The sequence below is a fragment of the Alnus glutinosa genome, chromosome 2 (assembly GCF_958979055.1).
Source record: "Alnus glutinosa chromosome 2, dhAlnGlut1.1, whole genome shotgun sequence".
NCBI lineage: Eukaryota > Viridiplantae > Streptophyta > Magnoliopsida > Fagales > Betulaceae > Alnus > Alnus glutinosa.
This window is the reverse complement of record NC_084887.1, coordinates 15,982,867-16,000,328: the sequence shown is the minus strand read 5'-3', so window position 1 is coordinate 16,000,328 and position 17,462 is coordinate 15,982,867. Positions and strand designations below refer to the sequence as shown.

The 17,462-nt window shown below is 35.9% G+C and overlaps 1 protein-coding gene across 4 annotated transcripts in view; it reads right to left on the bottom strand.

The window, feature by feature from the left end:
• Window positions 1–374: 374 nt before the first annotated feature.
• LOC133859819 (pheophytinase, chloroplastic) overlaps window positions 375–17,462 on the bottom strand; it is a 28,941-nt gene continuing 11,853 nt past the window's right edge. For 2 of the 4 annotated variants that reach the window (XM_062295362.1, XM_062295364.1), the window contains exon 6: window positions 17,026–17,460. In XM_062295362.1, the coding sequence (XP_062151346.1) occupies window positions 17,149–17,460 (312 nt within the window). In that variant the 3' untranslated portion in view covers window positions 17,026–17,148. Of the gene's footprint in view, window positions 597–1,912; window positions 2,007–17,025; window positions 17,461–17,462 lie in introns of those variants that run through there. The other 2 variants (XR_009898805.1, XM_062295363.1) reach the window with 2 other exon arrangements.

Sequence of the window (17,462 nt, the reverse complement as noted above, 5' to 3'; positions counted from 1 at the left end):
CTGTGCATCCTTTGCATATTTGTCATGGAACCATTTTGTCTATCCCTATATAGTTTCTCTTGTTACATGTATTTCATAGGGATGACAGACAAAGTACGTCGGGCGACTGCTTTTCTATCTTGGCATAGGTAAACCTCTGTGACGACCCTTTTTTTTTTTTTAAAAAAAAAAAAAAGAAAAACATATAATGAATTGTCACAGTGGCACGACTACATGTCGCTCAGCCAACATACGATACACATTCCATAACATGTACCTGATAATCAGAGTTACATCTACGCAGCGGATAACACCTATTAACATTATTAACATAGCAGAAGGTACATCTATATACAACAATTAATCACAACAAAAGAGCCATTAATATGTCTATCTACTTAAGGCTTCTACATAGCTATTAAATACATATCAAAAGACTGGCTCATAAGTACAAGTGTCACAGGCGACACGAGTCATAAACAAAGTCTACTAAAAGGCGGACAACACATGGTACAACCATTATAACTGTCGCGCCGGACTTTAGTAATAACGTCCCAAGTACTATGCTACGACGCCATTCATTCGATCCACTGAACCTGCAGTCAAAGCATCAAAGTCTGTACGGTTGTAGGATTAACCACATCCATACAGGTGAAAGTATGAGTTCACCACCTCAGTAGTATAAGACTCACTAAGTATACAACATAAACAAACATAAATGCATGCAGGGTCCAACAGTGTTATTCACAAATTATTAAGTTCACACAACAACACATTATCAAGTACAAGTCACGTTGTTCATCACACATTCTTTTATCACAGTTTTCACCTACAATATTCCACACATACCATAAACAGTATTCCACACATCACACCAGTGCTAGCACTTCAATGCTAGGCTTACCGTCAATATCGTTCGTAAAGCTACGACCCGCAGGGCACACACCTCACGTGAGCTAACACTTCAATGCTAGGCTTACCACATATCTCACTAGTACTAGCACTTCAATGCTAGGCTTACCATTAACACCGCCCGTAAAGCTACGACCCGCAGGGCACACATCTCACGTGAACTAGCACTTCAATGCTAGGCTTACCACATATCTCACTAGTGCTAGCACTTCAATGCTAGGCTTACCACACATCTCAGCCAAGAGCTGCTACCCTCTAGCCTACCACTCATCTCAGCCAAGATCTGCTACACTATGGCCTACCACTATGCCAGATACTACAACACTGGACTTACCATCTATCAACTACCGGGTTCTCATAATACCAAAGCATCCACACCATATACATATCATCACATGTGTATTCCCAAACATCTTTCTTTCAACATATACCACATTCATTTTTTATCAACAATTCCATAACCATATACATTCCAATTTCACAACATCCATTTATCATCACAATTCTCAATCCAAATATATCATAACTCATTCACATATATTTTACCAACGATTCCATAACCATCAATACATTCCAATTTCAACAACATCCATTTATCATCACAATTCTCAATCCAAATATATCATAACTCATTTACATATATTTTTACCAACTATTCCATAACCATCAATACATTCCAATTTCAACAACATCCATTTATCATCACAATTCTCAATCCAAATAAATCATAACTCATTTACATATATTTTTACCAACTATTCCATAACCATCAATACATTCCAATTTCAACAACATCCATTTATTCATACAATCTACAATCCAATATATCCCAACTCAATCACAAACAATTTTATCAACAAAATTCCACAATCATAAACAACCAAATACTATCAATATCAACTTATTATCACAATTCAATTACATATATCCTCACCAACAAGTTCTATAATCATAAATGCAAACAAACACAACAATACGTAAATCTAAGCTCCTAGGGTTCCTCAGTGAGTAGAATACTCACCTGGCTGTATTGGACTCATCACTCGAATATCCCCCACATTCTAGTTACCTTGAACTCGCCATTGGGAAACAATTGAAGTCTCCACCTTACGTGCCTGCAAGCATATATGATGTTAAACTAAGCTATTGAACTCTATTCTCTATGACACATATACTACCTGCGTGCTCGCACGTCACATTACTCGCTTCTAAAACTAGCTAGATACTTTGAGCTATTATTAGGTTGATCTTAGTTATAGGTTTGTATCATATCTTGTTTATTAATACAAGAATGTATTTATTATTTTCATTAGCTTATACATCATTGTTGTATCTCATTATTATTATTAACCCTTTAGATTAGCTTAGGTTACAATTCTCATGTTGCAACATTTACGCATACTAACGCTTGAGGCATACACTAAGAGCTCAAAGCTAAGCATCACACTTGGACTCAATTTACTATTAGTCCACCACAACTCTACATTAACGCTCTACCTTATTATTGGTACGCTTATCCAGTAAGTCTTTCCAACCTATAGACTTAGTGACTTACACTTTAAAGGTTATCTACTGTCTTTAATTATATTAGACATCACAAATCTATATTCTTCTAACCTTGACCATTACATTAATACTTTACTACTTTCTAATCTTCCAAATAATCTAGATTATAGGATCTAAACCCATTAGCTATTAGCTATTAGCTATTATTATTATTATTGCATATCTTATTTCACTTATCACTTAGTACCTTAAACACTAATTGACAATTCGTTCTCTTTTAAACTCCAAATGAAGCATAATAAAGAATCTAACTTTAATCGATTCAACTTTATCAATCCCATAGCCAAAATCAATATCTATATATCAAGACCAACTTCTTTCTCAAGTGGGAATAACCCCATATCTTCTACCCAACATCTCATAGCAATTATCATATCATTAAATCACCATTTATTTTAAAATCTATTAGGCTACATAATCCAATTTTCACCAAAGCCTAATGTATACTCATCCATTTTACTATGAAAAACAACTCTCAACGATTTACACGAAGATTAGAATTTATTACATAATCTAACACATTAACTTCAACATTAGGTCCACTCCAAATCAATCCACACACCACACGGCCATAGCCATCCATAATCAAAATCACAAACCAACTCCAATAAACCCCCAAAACAGGACACTTTTGAGCCTTATTCCACACGGGTTCCACCCAAAATCATTAAGAATCTCATACATATATTCAGCCCACAAAAATCAAGCCAATCAACTCCTTTAATAATCAATCCATAAACATCACAATAACTAGATACACAAAACCCATCCACAAAACTCAAGAAAATATCATTGAAAATCATAACCCATTCTACAACATCAATATTCATTCAGTTATCCTAAAAATATAGACAAGCCACAATAAAACCCTAGATTTCTCAATAATACCCAAAATCAATTTCTATTTTCGTTTAGCATAACCCTAAAATCATAAACACAAACAATAACCCATAAAAACCCTAAGATTTAAATGTATAAATCCCACCCCAAAGAAAGACCCATTCGGTTCACCTTCATCAAAACCCAAAGAAGATTCAAGAAAAATCAAAGAAACAGAGGAGATGAATCTCACCAAAATAGGGCCAAAATCCACGCCCCTGTTGCTGCCTCCCATGACCTAACAGTGGCCCAGCCACCATAGCTCCGAAAATTGCACCACTACCGGCCAAGAACTGCTCTCCACACTCGGGTTGGGTCTCGCTCAGTTCATCTCTCTCTCTCTCGGGTGGATCTCTCTCTCACGGTCTCAATCTCTCTTTCGGGTGTGTGCTAGACGAAGAGGGGAAAGAGAGATGAGGGAGAGAATCGTGTTGCGTGTGAGGGAAAAAGGGAAGAGAAGAAAGGAAATGGAGATGAAAGGGGTCGGATTGCTGCTGTTTGGGCGACTGAAGGAGAGGAAAGGAGAAGAAGAGAGAAGAAAGGGAATGACTGTTGTGGTGTAGCGACGGAGAAGGGAGAAGGAAGAAAAAGAAAGAAAAGGAAAGAGAAGGGAGAGGGGCGTGCGTTGGGGAAAGGGGAAGGGGCTGGGTGAGCGTGCGGGGGGAGAAGGAGAAGGGAGGAAGAAGAAAAGAGAAGAAAAGAGAAGGAGAAGAGAGAAGAAAAGAGAGATATGCGTGTGAAGGGGAGAGAGATTCGGATGGTCCAAAAGAGAGGGGAAAAAGGAAGAGAAAAGGAAAGAGAAAGGGAAGCAAGAGAAGAAGTGGGACATTTGTCCCATTGTGAGTGGTTGGGAGAAGATAGAGTAATCTTCTCCTAGCCAATCCGGTCGTGACACATGGCATAATAATATTTCTTTTTATTTAAATGTCTAAACTTCTATAAATTACACTAGGACCCTACAATATAAAGGTCCTATCATTTAACAATTAATTTATAACCCCACATTTAATTTAACCACATTCTACCCATACAAATAATTATTTGTTACTCTAGGACCTATAGTTATTATTATTTATTATTTCCTAAAGACCCATTAGTAAATTTTATTATTTCAATTTTCATTATTTTATCTTAGACTCATTTTATTTACATAATATAAATATTATCACCTAGAATATAATTATTAGTCTCATCTATTGAATAAATATGATTTATTAAATGCTAGATCCCTTATTTATTTTCTTGGTCTTTACAACCTCTCTCCCTGAGGTCAGGTTTGCCCTTACCCTACATGCTTGGATTGATTGTCTTTTCTTTTCCTTTTATACATGTTGATTTTTTTTTAAAAAAAAAAAACAAAAAACAAAAAACAAAGGTGTAAGGTGCAAGGTTTTTCTTCTTAGTCTTTCAGCTATCTCATGGATCTTTATCTGCTATCTCAGTTATTTATGGTTTGATAGAATATGCCTACATATTATTGAGATTCTAAGTCTGATTTATGCTAAGTTTTCCTGCTGCATCTATATTAGATAGTTGCTTTCCTCATGTGATGAAAATGTGTACTATCCAAGGCTCCCCTAAGTTACACTTTTTATCTCTGATTTTGTGCTTTCGAAAATTCTTTAAGAGAGATTTTTGTGTTCTAAGATGGTCAAATTGACCAACTCGCTAGTTGAACCTGGACCCCATAAATTCTGTCTTTCTCTATAGGTTGCAGCACTAAGTGATACAAGCAAATATAATTCTATGCTTATTGATATATGAATAAATTCACTGCTTCTGTGCTGACTCAGCTATTAATCTTGTTCTCCATGGTGCAAGTAAAAAGAAAAATAGTGTTGTTTCTTAGGGGGAGAGTATCAGCTGAGGGTGACTAGGCCCTAGTAAGATAAGATTTGACTTTTGACTGATCTAACTATGAATTTCTCTCTTATTTAGAAAATTCAGTTGCTTTAAATCATACCAGCGAAGATCATACCTTATTGAGAAAGCTTTCACACACACACGCATAGCATGAGTTAAGTTTACTTTTGAAAAATTTCTATCTGCAGGGAAATTTTTGTGCTTATTAACTCTTAACTCTCAATTATATCTTGGTATATTTTTGAAATGCTATTGAACTGCTTTATCAATTATTTATACATTCGTGTTCTGAAGCTAACGTTAGGGAAAATATTATTCTGCAAATTTTCCTCTTGTTTCAACTTTTTTGTGTGAACTGTCCGAACAAACCTTATTCTGTGTCCAAACGCGTATGGCTTTCATGTTCTGACGATGTTGTGCTATGTCTGGACTCACGCATTTTTTTTTTCCCGAATGTTGTTCTTACACAGGCAAGGACAGGTTAGTGTTTCATCCGAACGAGATCTTTTTTGGGTAAATATTCGCGTTCCTTTTCCTTCTTGCCTTTAGCACAACATTGCATTGTTCGTTTATTTTTTTTCATGTTGTGTTTTCTCATGGTTTTATCCCAAGATTTTGGCATTCTCTAGACATCTCTTCTCATTCCCAGGTATTTTCTTTGACTTCTCTTATTCTTTTAAGCTTTGGTCATTTTTTAGAATATTGGAATAATCGTTGTTTGAGATGTTGATTTGAGATATTGTGCATGATTATCCTGTCTTTGTACTAGACGGATATTAATATTTCTATGTCTTTTGGATTGCCTTATTTATGCATTCATTTGTGCATCCACTTGACAGCCGTCTTTATACCACATACTTTTTGAACTAAGAGGATCTACTATGTTCTTGTGGATAAAGGAAAACCATTGGTATTTCTGTCTAATCTTGTCAGGAATATGTCATTCTGCGGCTTCCAGCATAGCATCAAACAGAGGACTCTTTGAAAAACTGACTAGTGTTGAAGTCTTATGTTCAAAATTTCAAAGGTCTCAGATTTTAGATGAGCTCATTCCCCCCTCTCATACAGAGTCTTCCGTAACTTCTTCCTTTAGATCTGCTCCAGCTAGAGATTCAATGGTGAATCTTCTTTATTGTCTTGCAGACCACTTGTTTAGAGGATTTCATTCTACGGATGATCGGTTTCGGGCTAGAAGACTTAAGTGACTGAAGATTTTCAGTCTATGGTTTCCCGACTTCAGGAGCAAGAAGTCGAAGTGGCTCAAATTCAGGAGATGTGATATCTTGAGGTTTTGGTTTTCTCTTATGTTGATTTGAGCTTTTGATGAGACACTTTACTATTATTCTTGTTGTTTTGAATTTTAGTAATTGTGGCTTTTCTATTATACTCTGTTTACCCTTTGTCCTTTTGTGACAAAAAGGGGGAGTATTTTTTGTTGTTTTGGACCGGGAATGTATTTCCAAACCGGTCAAGTGTTTTTTTTTTGTCCCAGAATGGCCAAAAAGGGAATTTGTTAGTATTTTATGTTGGCAACATTCTAGTTGACAAAAACACTTCATGTAATGGTTGCATTTTAAATAGGTTTATCGATTTTATTCAATGTCTTCAAGTTATATGGACAGTGTTCGTTTCAAGCCATGTGACTAGTCACAAGTTTCTAGAAGATGTCCATGAAGATTCCATGCAATTTCCAAGTCAGATCAATCGGTTCCTGTGCAACCGTCTGGACGGGGCTTTCAAGGTGTCCAGACACCCTACAGTGTCTAGAAGCTTCAGTGTTGAAGACGTCCGGACATCAGAGCAACACCGTCCAGACGCTAGGTCAAGCTTCTCCAATTTCTACATGGAGTTGGATTTTAGTTAACACTATTTGGGAAGTTTCTACAAGATGTCCGGACAACGTGGCAATACGTTCGGATGCTACCCAGTGTTCCAAAATATTTCGGGTTTCCTTTACGGACGCAGAAAGGACTAACAGTGAACACCATCTGGCCACTCGGTCAAGTGGTCCGGACATGGTCTTGTTATGGGAAGAATCTAGCTACTCTGGAAAGGCGATTGCAGAAAACCGTCTGGATAAGGCTAACTTCCGTCCAGACGCTCTACAGCCAGAGTCCGAATTTTTCTAGAATTAGGTTTTCTGAAGCCTATAAATACAAGCCTCTAGGCATGTGTTTTCTCAAGAATTCAGTATAGAATTTCATAGTGCTTAGAGAGGGTGTTTAGAGAGATTTGAAGATCCGCTAGCTCTCTAGCCATTGTCGGTGTGTTCTCAATAGTTCGTGTGAAGTCTATCTTAGGGGTCGGCCCTAAGGTAAATGATTTCATTGAAGACCCCTTCAAGTAGGAGACTTGGTTGAGAAGCATTTACGATGGGTTTCGTGTCAGAGTCATAGGGACGATCGCTACATCGGGGTATATGAGTGTTAATTTCTATGTACTAGCTTTGTCTTCTGAATTATGCATATCCTGGGTTTGGCTGCCCCGGAGTGGTTTCTCTCTTCATAGAGTTTCTACTTCGTCAATAAAATATTTGTCTCTTTTAAATTCCGCAATTTAAATATTTTGTTGCATACTATCACACACTTGGTAAAATAGAAGTCAAATTTATTTTTCACAGTATTTAAAATTCCTAACCGCAGCACCACACATTCACACAATTCACTCCACACTCCACATACAATATTCAATTCTCCATAATATCATTGATAAATTCAACATACTCGAAAGTACTCAAATCATCCAAAATAGATATATTCAACATACAGTCGGTTCAGATTTATAAAAACAACATATATATTTTGCAATTCTATAATATATAAAAATCATAGTTTCTGAGTGAGTAGAATACTCAGTTTTGGTTGCTCGTAAACCAACTCTACACAACCTTAGGTTTGGCTCGCAAAGTGCCGATAAAACACAACACATTGCAACATTTAGTTTCCTAGCTATTAACCACACTAAGTGGCCCTTTGAATTACTCAAAGGCTACGTCACTAAGTTACCCATAAAATTCTAGGGTTTCTAAACACATACCCACAACTATAAAAATACTAATCCAACCACAACAATATTAACCCATGAGTATTTACTTAGGGTTAAATACATAAAACACCACTTACATAAAATACCCAAAAGTTAGGATTTGAGGAAAACTTACCAAAAATTCACCAAACCAATAACCAAGATTTGGGTAGCCTCAAGCAAGTTCCAAGTAACCCAATATCTCGAGAAAACACTAGATTAAACTCACATTCACAAGATTTCACTGAAAAATCTCCAAACACATGAGTTTAGTGATTTACCTCAAAATGATCAGTCAAAACGTAGATCTACATGCGTAGATCACATTTCCGAAGTCAGATTTGAGATTGGACCTTTGATTTTTGTGGATCAAGGTTTTTGTATGAAAAACCTTAAGAAAAATCGTGTGGTGGGAGAGAGATTCGAATAAAATGAGCCAAAAGGGCTCAGATCCGCATTTATCTCCAGTGCCGTCCAGACAAGATAGGTGAGCCTTCGGACGCACGCACGAGAAGGCACGTGCTCGGGTGTCCGGACAAGGTTGCAAACAGAAACTTTTGGACTTTGGTGTTCGCAGGGGAGTTCGAACAACACTGCGAATAGGGAGAGAGTAAAATGACTAAAAATGATCCTACAAATTTTTCCCTAAGACAAAAATACCCTTATATATTTGGAAAAGAAAAAAGAACTAAAAACTAATAAAGTTGGTGTTATAGGGAGAGAGTCAACTTAATTGGATTATCCCAAACAATGTAACAAGTTTCTTGGACTCGATTGACACCTCTATTATTTCCTCTATGGAAGGTGCTTTAGGAATCAAAACCTACTATTCTAGTAATACTGATTCTTATAGAGAATTTCAATGCCCAATTCTCAAAATATATATATATATATATATATATATATATATATATATATATATATATATATATATATATATATATAATCTGAGTATCCAAAGGAAGCTAACCCTAAGCCAGGAATTTATGCTCTACAAGCATATATATGATAGCATTAGGGCCATTTCATAGGCCATAAAGAGAGAACGAGTAACACCAGTAGCGCAAAGATGTTGTTAGCAAATATACTATGAAGCAGATTATCTATTTTAAGTGCCGAAATAGGTTTATGTTGATGCAGTTTTTTGTATGCCCTGACCGACGATGGGCAAATGCAAAATAGATAAATCGTCATTGGATCCACCCCAAGGACCGGGGACACTTTGTTGCTTAAGTTAGTATGATATTTGGAGTGAAAATAAAGTAATGAGCTCGGATTTTTGTTGAACCCAAGTCCCCTTTACTCAATAATTAGCAAACAATATTTTCATGTACTACATAAAAGAAAGTGGTACACCTGAGCTACGTGAAGCAGAGTTTGCCAAAATTCATACCTTTAAGCTAAGATGTCTTTTTCATGGCTCCAGGTATGATCCCGAGTCTTTTGCTCAGATTTTTCCACATACCGAGAGGCTTGAAGTGTGGGCAAGGAATTTTGCTTGGTTTTTCCCCATGCTAAGAGACTTTCGCCTAGCTCCCGGTATGAGCTTGAGACTTTTGCTTAGATTTTTTCACATTGCAAGAAGTTTGAAGCGTGGGCAAGGATCTCTTGGTTTTCTCCCTGCTAAGAGACTTCGCCTAGCTCCTGATTCGAGATTGAAACTTTTCTTCACATCTTTCTATAATGTCCAAGAATATAATTAAAATGGTTTATTATAGTTAATATGAATTAAAAACAATTGGGAGTAATAGCATAGGAGTTTTGCTTAAAAAATTTATAGAAAAACCCATTTTTCAGCGTTTCGTTCGAATTGGGAGGATTCTCTTTCGAACAAGACTCTAAATGAAAAGAAAAAATGTGTTCCAGTAAGTCTTGTTCCAAGCTTGTTCATTGTTCCAAGTTTGTTCGAACAATGAGCTCTAGAGGTGTTCTAATGTAACGCCTAGTAATTTCAACTCTTAAAGAAATCATTGATATTGTTGAGGAAACAATATCCACATGTTTTTACAAGCAAATCTAAAGTTATTTTGAAAACTTAAAGATCAAACCCTAAAAAAAACCCTTGAAAACTCAAAAGTTACATTTAAGCTTTAAACTTTGATTGAACCGAAAACCAGTCAAACGAACTCAGATTTAGATAAATCAAAGACCGTTGTACTTACAAAAGAAAGATCTATCATATGGCAAAAGTTAGTAAAAAAAGTCCACCAGTTGACTTTTTGACCCGAGACTAAATAACCCAACTGTCAATATTAAACGAAAAACTGGCAAGAAAAATATCTCCATGCTTCTAGAAACATTTATGTATAAAAAAAAAAAAAGTAATGATGAAAGAATGGAATATCTCAAAAGTAATCATAAAAAGGAGGAAAAATCAATAAAGCAAGTGTGAACGCTGAAAGTGGATAAAAGATATTTTGGCTTTATAGACAGAAACTTTGACTTGACTAGAACTAAGTCAAAACGAACTCAAAATGAGACGAACCAAAAAGAGAAAATGTTTGTCATGAAGTCCTCTATCTACCCTCAAAATTTCACGTCAATCGGAGTAGGTTTGATCATCGAAATAATTCTCGGAGTAGGCTGCCCTCTAGTTGGACGAAAATTCTAAATTCCAAATTTACAAGACATTATCCAATAAGCTAATTCTTTTATTACATTTTGGACCTAAATACCCCTACCTTCCACCTATAAATAAGCATGCAAGGCTCCTTGTTTTCCACACAAATCCTAGACAACTTCCTTGAAAGCTTTGTACTTTGGTTTTCTCTCCCTTTTTCTCTCCTTCTACCACACAACCACTTTGGTGTTCTTAAAGTTATTTTTCTCTTCAAATCAAATTGGTGAGTAAATCTTGACACCTCTTCCTTACTATTTGATTTCATTTGTATTTATTATTACGGAGTTGGTTTAACAACCCCCGTATTTATTTACTTATTTATTTATTGCGTTACTACGGAGTTGGTTTAAACAACCCCCGTATTTATTTACTTGTTTATTTATTGCGTTACTACGGAGTTGGTTTAAAAACTCCCGTATTTATTTACTTGTTTATTTATTACGTTACTACGGAGTTGGTTTAATCCCCCGTATTTATTTTATCATTTATTGCCTTACTACGGAGTGGTTTAATCCCCCGTATTTATTTTATCATTTATTGCCTTACTACGGAGTGGTTTAATCCCCCGTATTTATTTTATAATTTATTGTATTCCTACAAAGTGGCTATGCCGCTAATTTTCCTATTCCTTCGTATATTTATTTTATCATCTATTGTATTCCTACAAAGTGGCTATGCCGCTAATTTTCCTATTCCTTTGCATATTTATTTTATCATTTATTGTATTCCTACAAAGTGGCTATGCCGCTAATTTCTCTATCCCTTTGCATATTTATTTTATAATTTATTGTATTTCTACAAAGTGGTTATGCCGCTAATTTTCTATCCCTTTGCATATTTATTTTATAATTTATTGTATTCCTACAAAGTGGCTATGCCGCTAATTTCTCTATCCCTTTGCATATTTATTTTATAATTTATTGTATTCCTACAAAGTGGCTATGCCGCTAATTTTTCTATTCCTTTGCATATTTATTTTATCATTTATTGTATTCCTACAAAGTGGCTATGCCGCTAATTTCTCTATCCCTTTACATAAAAATATTATCCTGTTAGGATTCATGTTGAAGTAATTACCTTTTAATTGATAACTAAAAACGATGAGTAAAGTGATGTAAAAATATACACATTTTTAATATTGAAAAAAGGACTGATATATATATATATCATCTTCTTTGTATATATTTTGTTACAGAAAAGGAGCTAAGAAACTACACCAAGGAGTGTAAGTATGGATGTACTTACTGAGGAATGATTCTATGTTTCATTAGGACTGTGTGGTGTATGTTTATTGCATGTGGTTGTTCATGCATTGCATGTTGTGTCCAATTAATATAACGGCTAATGAGATAGCCATCAACAAGCTGATGTAGTAGCAAGGGGAAGGAAGGCTAGTCAGTGGATCCAGGGGGTTCATAGTGACCCAGGGGTGTCCGAAGGCCTAATATATAACTAATACTGGGACCAGTAGGATTCCAGTGCAAACAGGTAAGACTTTAAGTGTGAGGCAAAGGACGTGAACGGGTTCAGATAACCTAGAACGAGAGGTCTGAAGTAAGATGATCCTAAAACACAAACTAAATAGTTACTACGATGCATATTCATACAATCCTTACATTTGCATTCTATATGAACTGTTATTAGATTGATGGTAACGTAGATATGAAAATAGATGACTCACTTGTTTGTCTATGCAAATATGATAACGCCATATTTGCATAGTTACTGATGCAGATCTGGAGAATGAAGGCATGGACCCATATGCCAGTTTTGATGGTTTTTGAAACCATTCAACGAACGATTATGTGCTAGTTTAGAAATTATTAGTTGTGCTTATGTTTTGTTTTATGGCATGTAAATATGTATAACGGTGTCATGTTTAGCGTGTTTTATGTTATAAGCTTATGTGCTGTTTGTGGCACTAATTTTGTTGCACCTAGTGTGCATATGACATGTAAAGATAAACATAAGTAACTTTTAATAAATGTACCGAGGTATTTCAGTCAGCTCTAAATGTGTTATGCTATCAATTCCTAAGGCTTTAGAAGAAAAAAATATATTCCGCTGCGAAAGTTTATCTCTGATGTAGTAATGTCACGTGGAAACCGGAGGTTTCTGCTTACGGATTTGCAGGCTCAAATTCGGGGCGTTACATCTAAAACCATCTGTCCCATTCCGTTCCCTTTTCATCTAAACGGGTGTCTAATAGAATGTCTTGTTCCATTTTCGTTCAAACTGGATTTTTATATTGGGTATTATCCCATCCTTGTTCCATTCTCGTTCGATTCTAGTCCAAATGAGTCGTTTTGCTATCGCGTTCAAACGGGCTCATTTATCTGTTCGAACGAAAGCATTTTCTGTTGGATTTTTGGGAACTTCATATGAGAGGCATTTGAATGAGCCATTTATCCATATGAGTGGTGAAGTTAGAAATCAACTATAAATAGTTGAAACTTGGATTTTCAGCTTATTTCCCTCATTCCTCTCATCTCACACGCACACACATCCTCAAGCTCTCTCTTAGGGTTTGCTCAAACCCTAGGTATTTATTATTGGAAGCCTCCAAAGTCAAATCCAACCTCGGGAATGCAATCCTCAGTGTTAGAACTCCGTTTCCACTAACTGATTTAAGGTAAAATCATTAAACCTTAAGTTTAGTCAAGTTGAGCTACAATTGTGAATATAGTGCATAATGTTGAAAATTTCTTTAGGGACTCTACTTGTTGGAGAATTCTAAGCTATGGGTAGTAGGTTTGTAGACCGGGACTTCAATTCTACCGAGTAGTTTGAGGTAAGTGATGTGGTCTTTTGAAAGTAAAAATATATCAATAATAAATAAACCACTCGCAATAGAACGAATCCTTGTACGACAAGACTATAGAGAGGGTGTCAAACTTCAAGGACTGGAGGGGTGTTATTATTAAGTTTATGAAGATTAAAAATAACTAAAGAAACTATTTGTTGATTTTGATTTTGACAAAGTGCATAAAATAAATATAAACGATAATTAAAATGTAAAAGAGAGAGAGAGAGAGAGAGAGAGAGAGAGAGAGAGAGAGAGAGAAAGTAGCTTATTGACTTCACCGCTATCCACACATCAATGGTTAATCATATTTAATCAGATAAATGCATTCTATGCATGTTATAAATAAACAAGAAATTACCTCTAATGAATAAGTATAATCCATCTTCGGTTGGCACAAACCGTCCATCTAACCACTAAGATGAGGTACAAACCGTCTTCCCTAGGTATGGATTAGCTACATCTTTAATATGATACATATAATCAATGGAATAGTATAACTCATCTTCGGTTGGCACGAATTGTCTACTTAAATTACACTAAACTAGGGTGTAGTACAATCTGTCTTTCCTAGGCATGGCCTATCTAATCCTCTTGATCATATGTCAATTAAACCCGTTGTATAATCATCATTCGTATAATCACAGAAAATTTGAATGATTTGAGTTTAATAAAGGTAAACAGCTTTCTAAGACAAGAAAAGAATTCTACAAATATTGATTATAAACTTGAAGAACAATTGCATTAAAAGATTAAAAGCAAAATCAAATTGTAGCAATTCTCATAATTATACATCCAACACACATAAACTAAAATTCACTCAATTAAAATACAATCAAACTATTGTACTTAGATAGGGCTACATCAATACCCTAGAAAGGTTTTTAGCCGCTCATGACGCTGCTACAATGGCCTCCTGCCATGGTTACTTCTCTTCAACTCTTCAAGCCTTCAAGAAGTATTTCTCTAAATTTGCTCTAGGTAACAGTGTGTCTTTCTTCAATGTTTAGAGGCTTATTTACAGAGATTAGAAGAGGCCTAAAAGCCCTAAGAATCCAAGAAAAATCGGAGCTTACTCTCTTAGTCCAAGTAGGAGACTAAAAATTCAATCCAAGTAGGAAAATGATTCCAAATTCGTCTAGATTTGAGGTCTTCTATTGTGGGGAAATTTTGGCCTAGTAAACGTCTGAATTAGAAAAAACCTATTTCTGACATATTTGTTTCATTTTGTATTAGCTTTTCAACGCCATTAATTTCATCGCAATTCAATACTTGAACAGAAAGTTATAATCGAAATACTGAGACGTGTGCAAAATCTAAATTTGAATTCAATCCGATTTTTACTCCAATTGAAGAAATTTCCATTTAATCATTTCCTTGATTTGATTAAACTTAACCACATCATATAGGTCTTCTATTATGATTAGTTAAGCTTAACCATATTTTCTAGGTCTTCTCAAAATGTGTTTTAAGCCCAAAATCAATGGAATCAATTGCGTGTTTATTTAAAACCTGAAAACAATAAGACAACACAAAATCAAACAATTAACAATGTTAAGGAATTGATATATGCACGTTAAGGGGCTTGAATGTGCAACATTCGGCGCTTATCAGTAAGGCCCAAACCCTAGTTTCTCCAAGTGTTATAAATTTTGTTGGAGTTCATCATTTGAGAGTCTTTATGGGTTAAATTTTGTTAGCTAAAATACGTCAATTGGAACCCTAAATTTCTATGGGTTAGAGCACCTGTATCAAGGTAGCTATTTCAAACTTTTCTCCAAAATTTGGAGAAAAGCTTCAATAAGCATGCTGCATTAAGCTCTTTATTGTTTCTCTAATTCCTCTCTTGTCAGATTTTCACTACAAATCTGGCTCACGAATTCTACTCTCTATTGAATTTTTCAAACAATTTTTTATCCATTCGCGCCTTCCATCTTCACTTCCATCTCTCTGGCGCCTTCCGTCTTCACTTTTGGGTGGGTCATCAAAATCTGGACCGTATAGGGAGATTGAGAGATCGGGAGAGGGAGAAGGAGAAGTTTCTTGTGGGTCGGCCGCTGCTGGGGAGGAAGTTGACGTCGGAGGGTCACGGACGGCCCCGGCGACGCTGAAGATGGGATTTTTTCCGACGTTTTTCAGAAGCCCAAACAATGGGGATTCAATTTTTGGGTAAATAGATTCTCAGGTTTTGATTTCCGGTTGATAGGTACTGAATTTTTGGGTAGAAATTCTCTGAGAGAAGCCGTAGAAGAATGGGAAAATTTTCTAGATTCTTGAGGTTTTCAAGTAAATAAAAATTTTGGGGTTATTTGAGAAGAAAACCGAATGGGCTTTGGGTAGGATTTTTTTATGTTTCTGTATGAATTTTTCCCCAGTTTTTCGGCTGTCAGTAGCCTAGTGTTTGCAATCTCATATAAACCCCTGTTTGAGTTTTGGGGTTTTGGGTGCTTTCCTGGGCTGAATCTGAGATGGGTTTGTGTGATTTTGATGTTGACGACAGTTAAAGTAGTTGTAAAAACTAACAAAAAAATAATATTTAGTTAAAATAGTGAAAAATTTAGAGAGCTTGATGTATGAGGCTTTTTAAAAGTGATGGATAAAATCAAAAAAGTACATTGTTTGAGATAAATTTGGAGAAAATTTTGGAGAGCTTGATAATGATGCTCTTAGTATGAGAGGTTGACACTTGAGATAATTATATACCAATGGGGAGTTTAGATTTAGAAAGTGTTATGGGTAGAGTCTTAATGGGTAAGTGTAACGTGAAATGCAATTGTATATTGCAAGGCTTGCTTCACAAACTCAAGTTAAGTAGACTATTGTAAGTATATTATTACTTTATGAGCAAAGATACTACATTTTAAAATTTAATGTTTTAAATGTTTTGCGAGTAGTTTAGTTGATGAATTTTGGTTGGTGGCGTTTGATAGGTTTGAGTGGCTCATTGAATAGATCACGATGACATCCTAGGGTCTTTGTTGTACATTTCCACACGTGGCATCGGGTGTCAATGGAACCCACTTGACCGTATAACGCCGGTTACACAACCATAATATCAAAAGACCGTTTAATGCGCTCAGATCAAAAACTCTGTAACACTGCAACGATCGATCACCTTCACCAGTGGATGACAATAGAATGCACTGCAAAGCTAGGGATATGTTGCGTGTGTTTACATTTTTCGAAAAGCGAATCAACACTCCACTTTAATTCACCCAACGGACCATAAATAATCACACCAAGAGTTGAGTACCCCTAGTTAGTTGTCTCAATCTTGAGCCTTGGTTGCAACTAATTACAATAGAAGACAAAAATCAACACTCAACACTTACTGTTTTTGTTGCTAAAAGTGAGTTTTTTAATAACGAAAATGGTGTCATTGCTAAAAATCTTGGTTACAATTTAATTAATATAAGGGTGGGTACACTAGGAAATTGTGTAAATGGATGAATTGACAAGGGAGATACAAAAAGTAAGAGAAATGGAAGTAAGAATTCATGTGTCATGAAGTAGGAAGATTAGCCAACCAGGGAAGCAGGTTTTGATGGACTAAGTCAGGGCTGTCATCATGGGGACAGTGTCCTACGCCTTGTAACACAAAGAGGGTTACATTTGGTAGTTGAGAAGGAAGTGAAGAGAAGTATTTACCAACAGGTCCGTCAAGAGGAGTAAATGGGTCTTGATCCCCCCATAGAAGTAGCACAGGTTGGGAGATTCTCGGCATCAACTGCACAGGATTTGGCCCTGGAGGGCCTGTCACAATCGAAACAAAAGCATCTAGTGCCCCAGCGTCATAAGTTGGTTCCATTATGATCT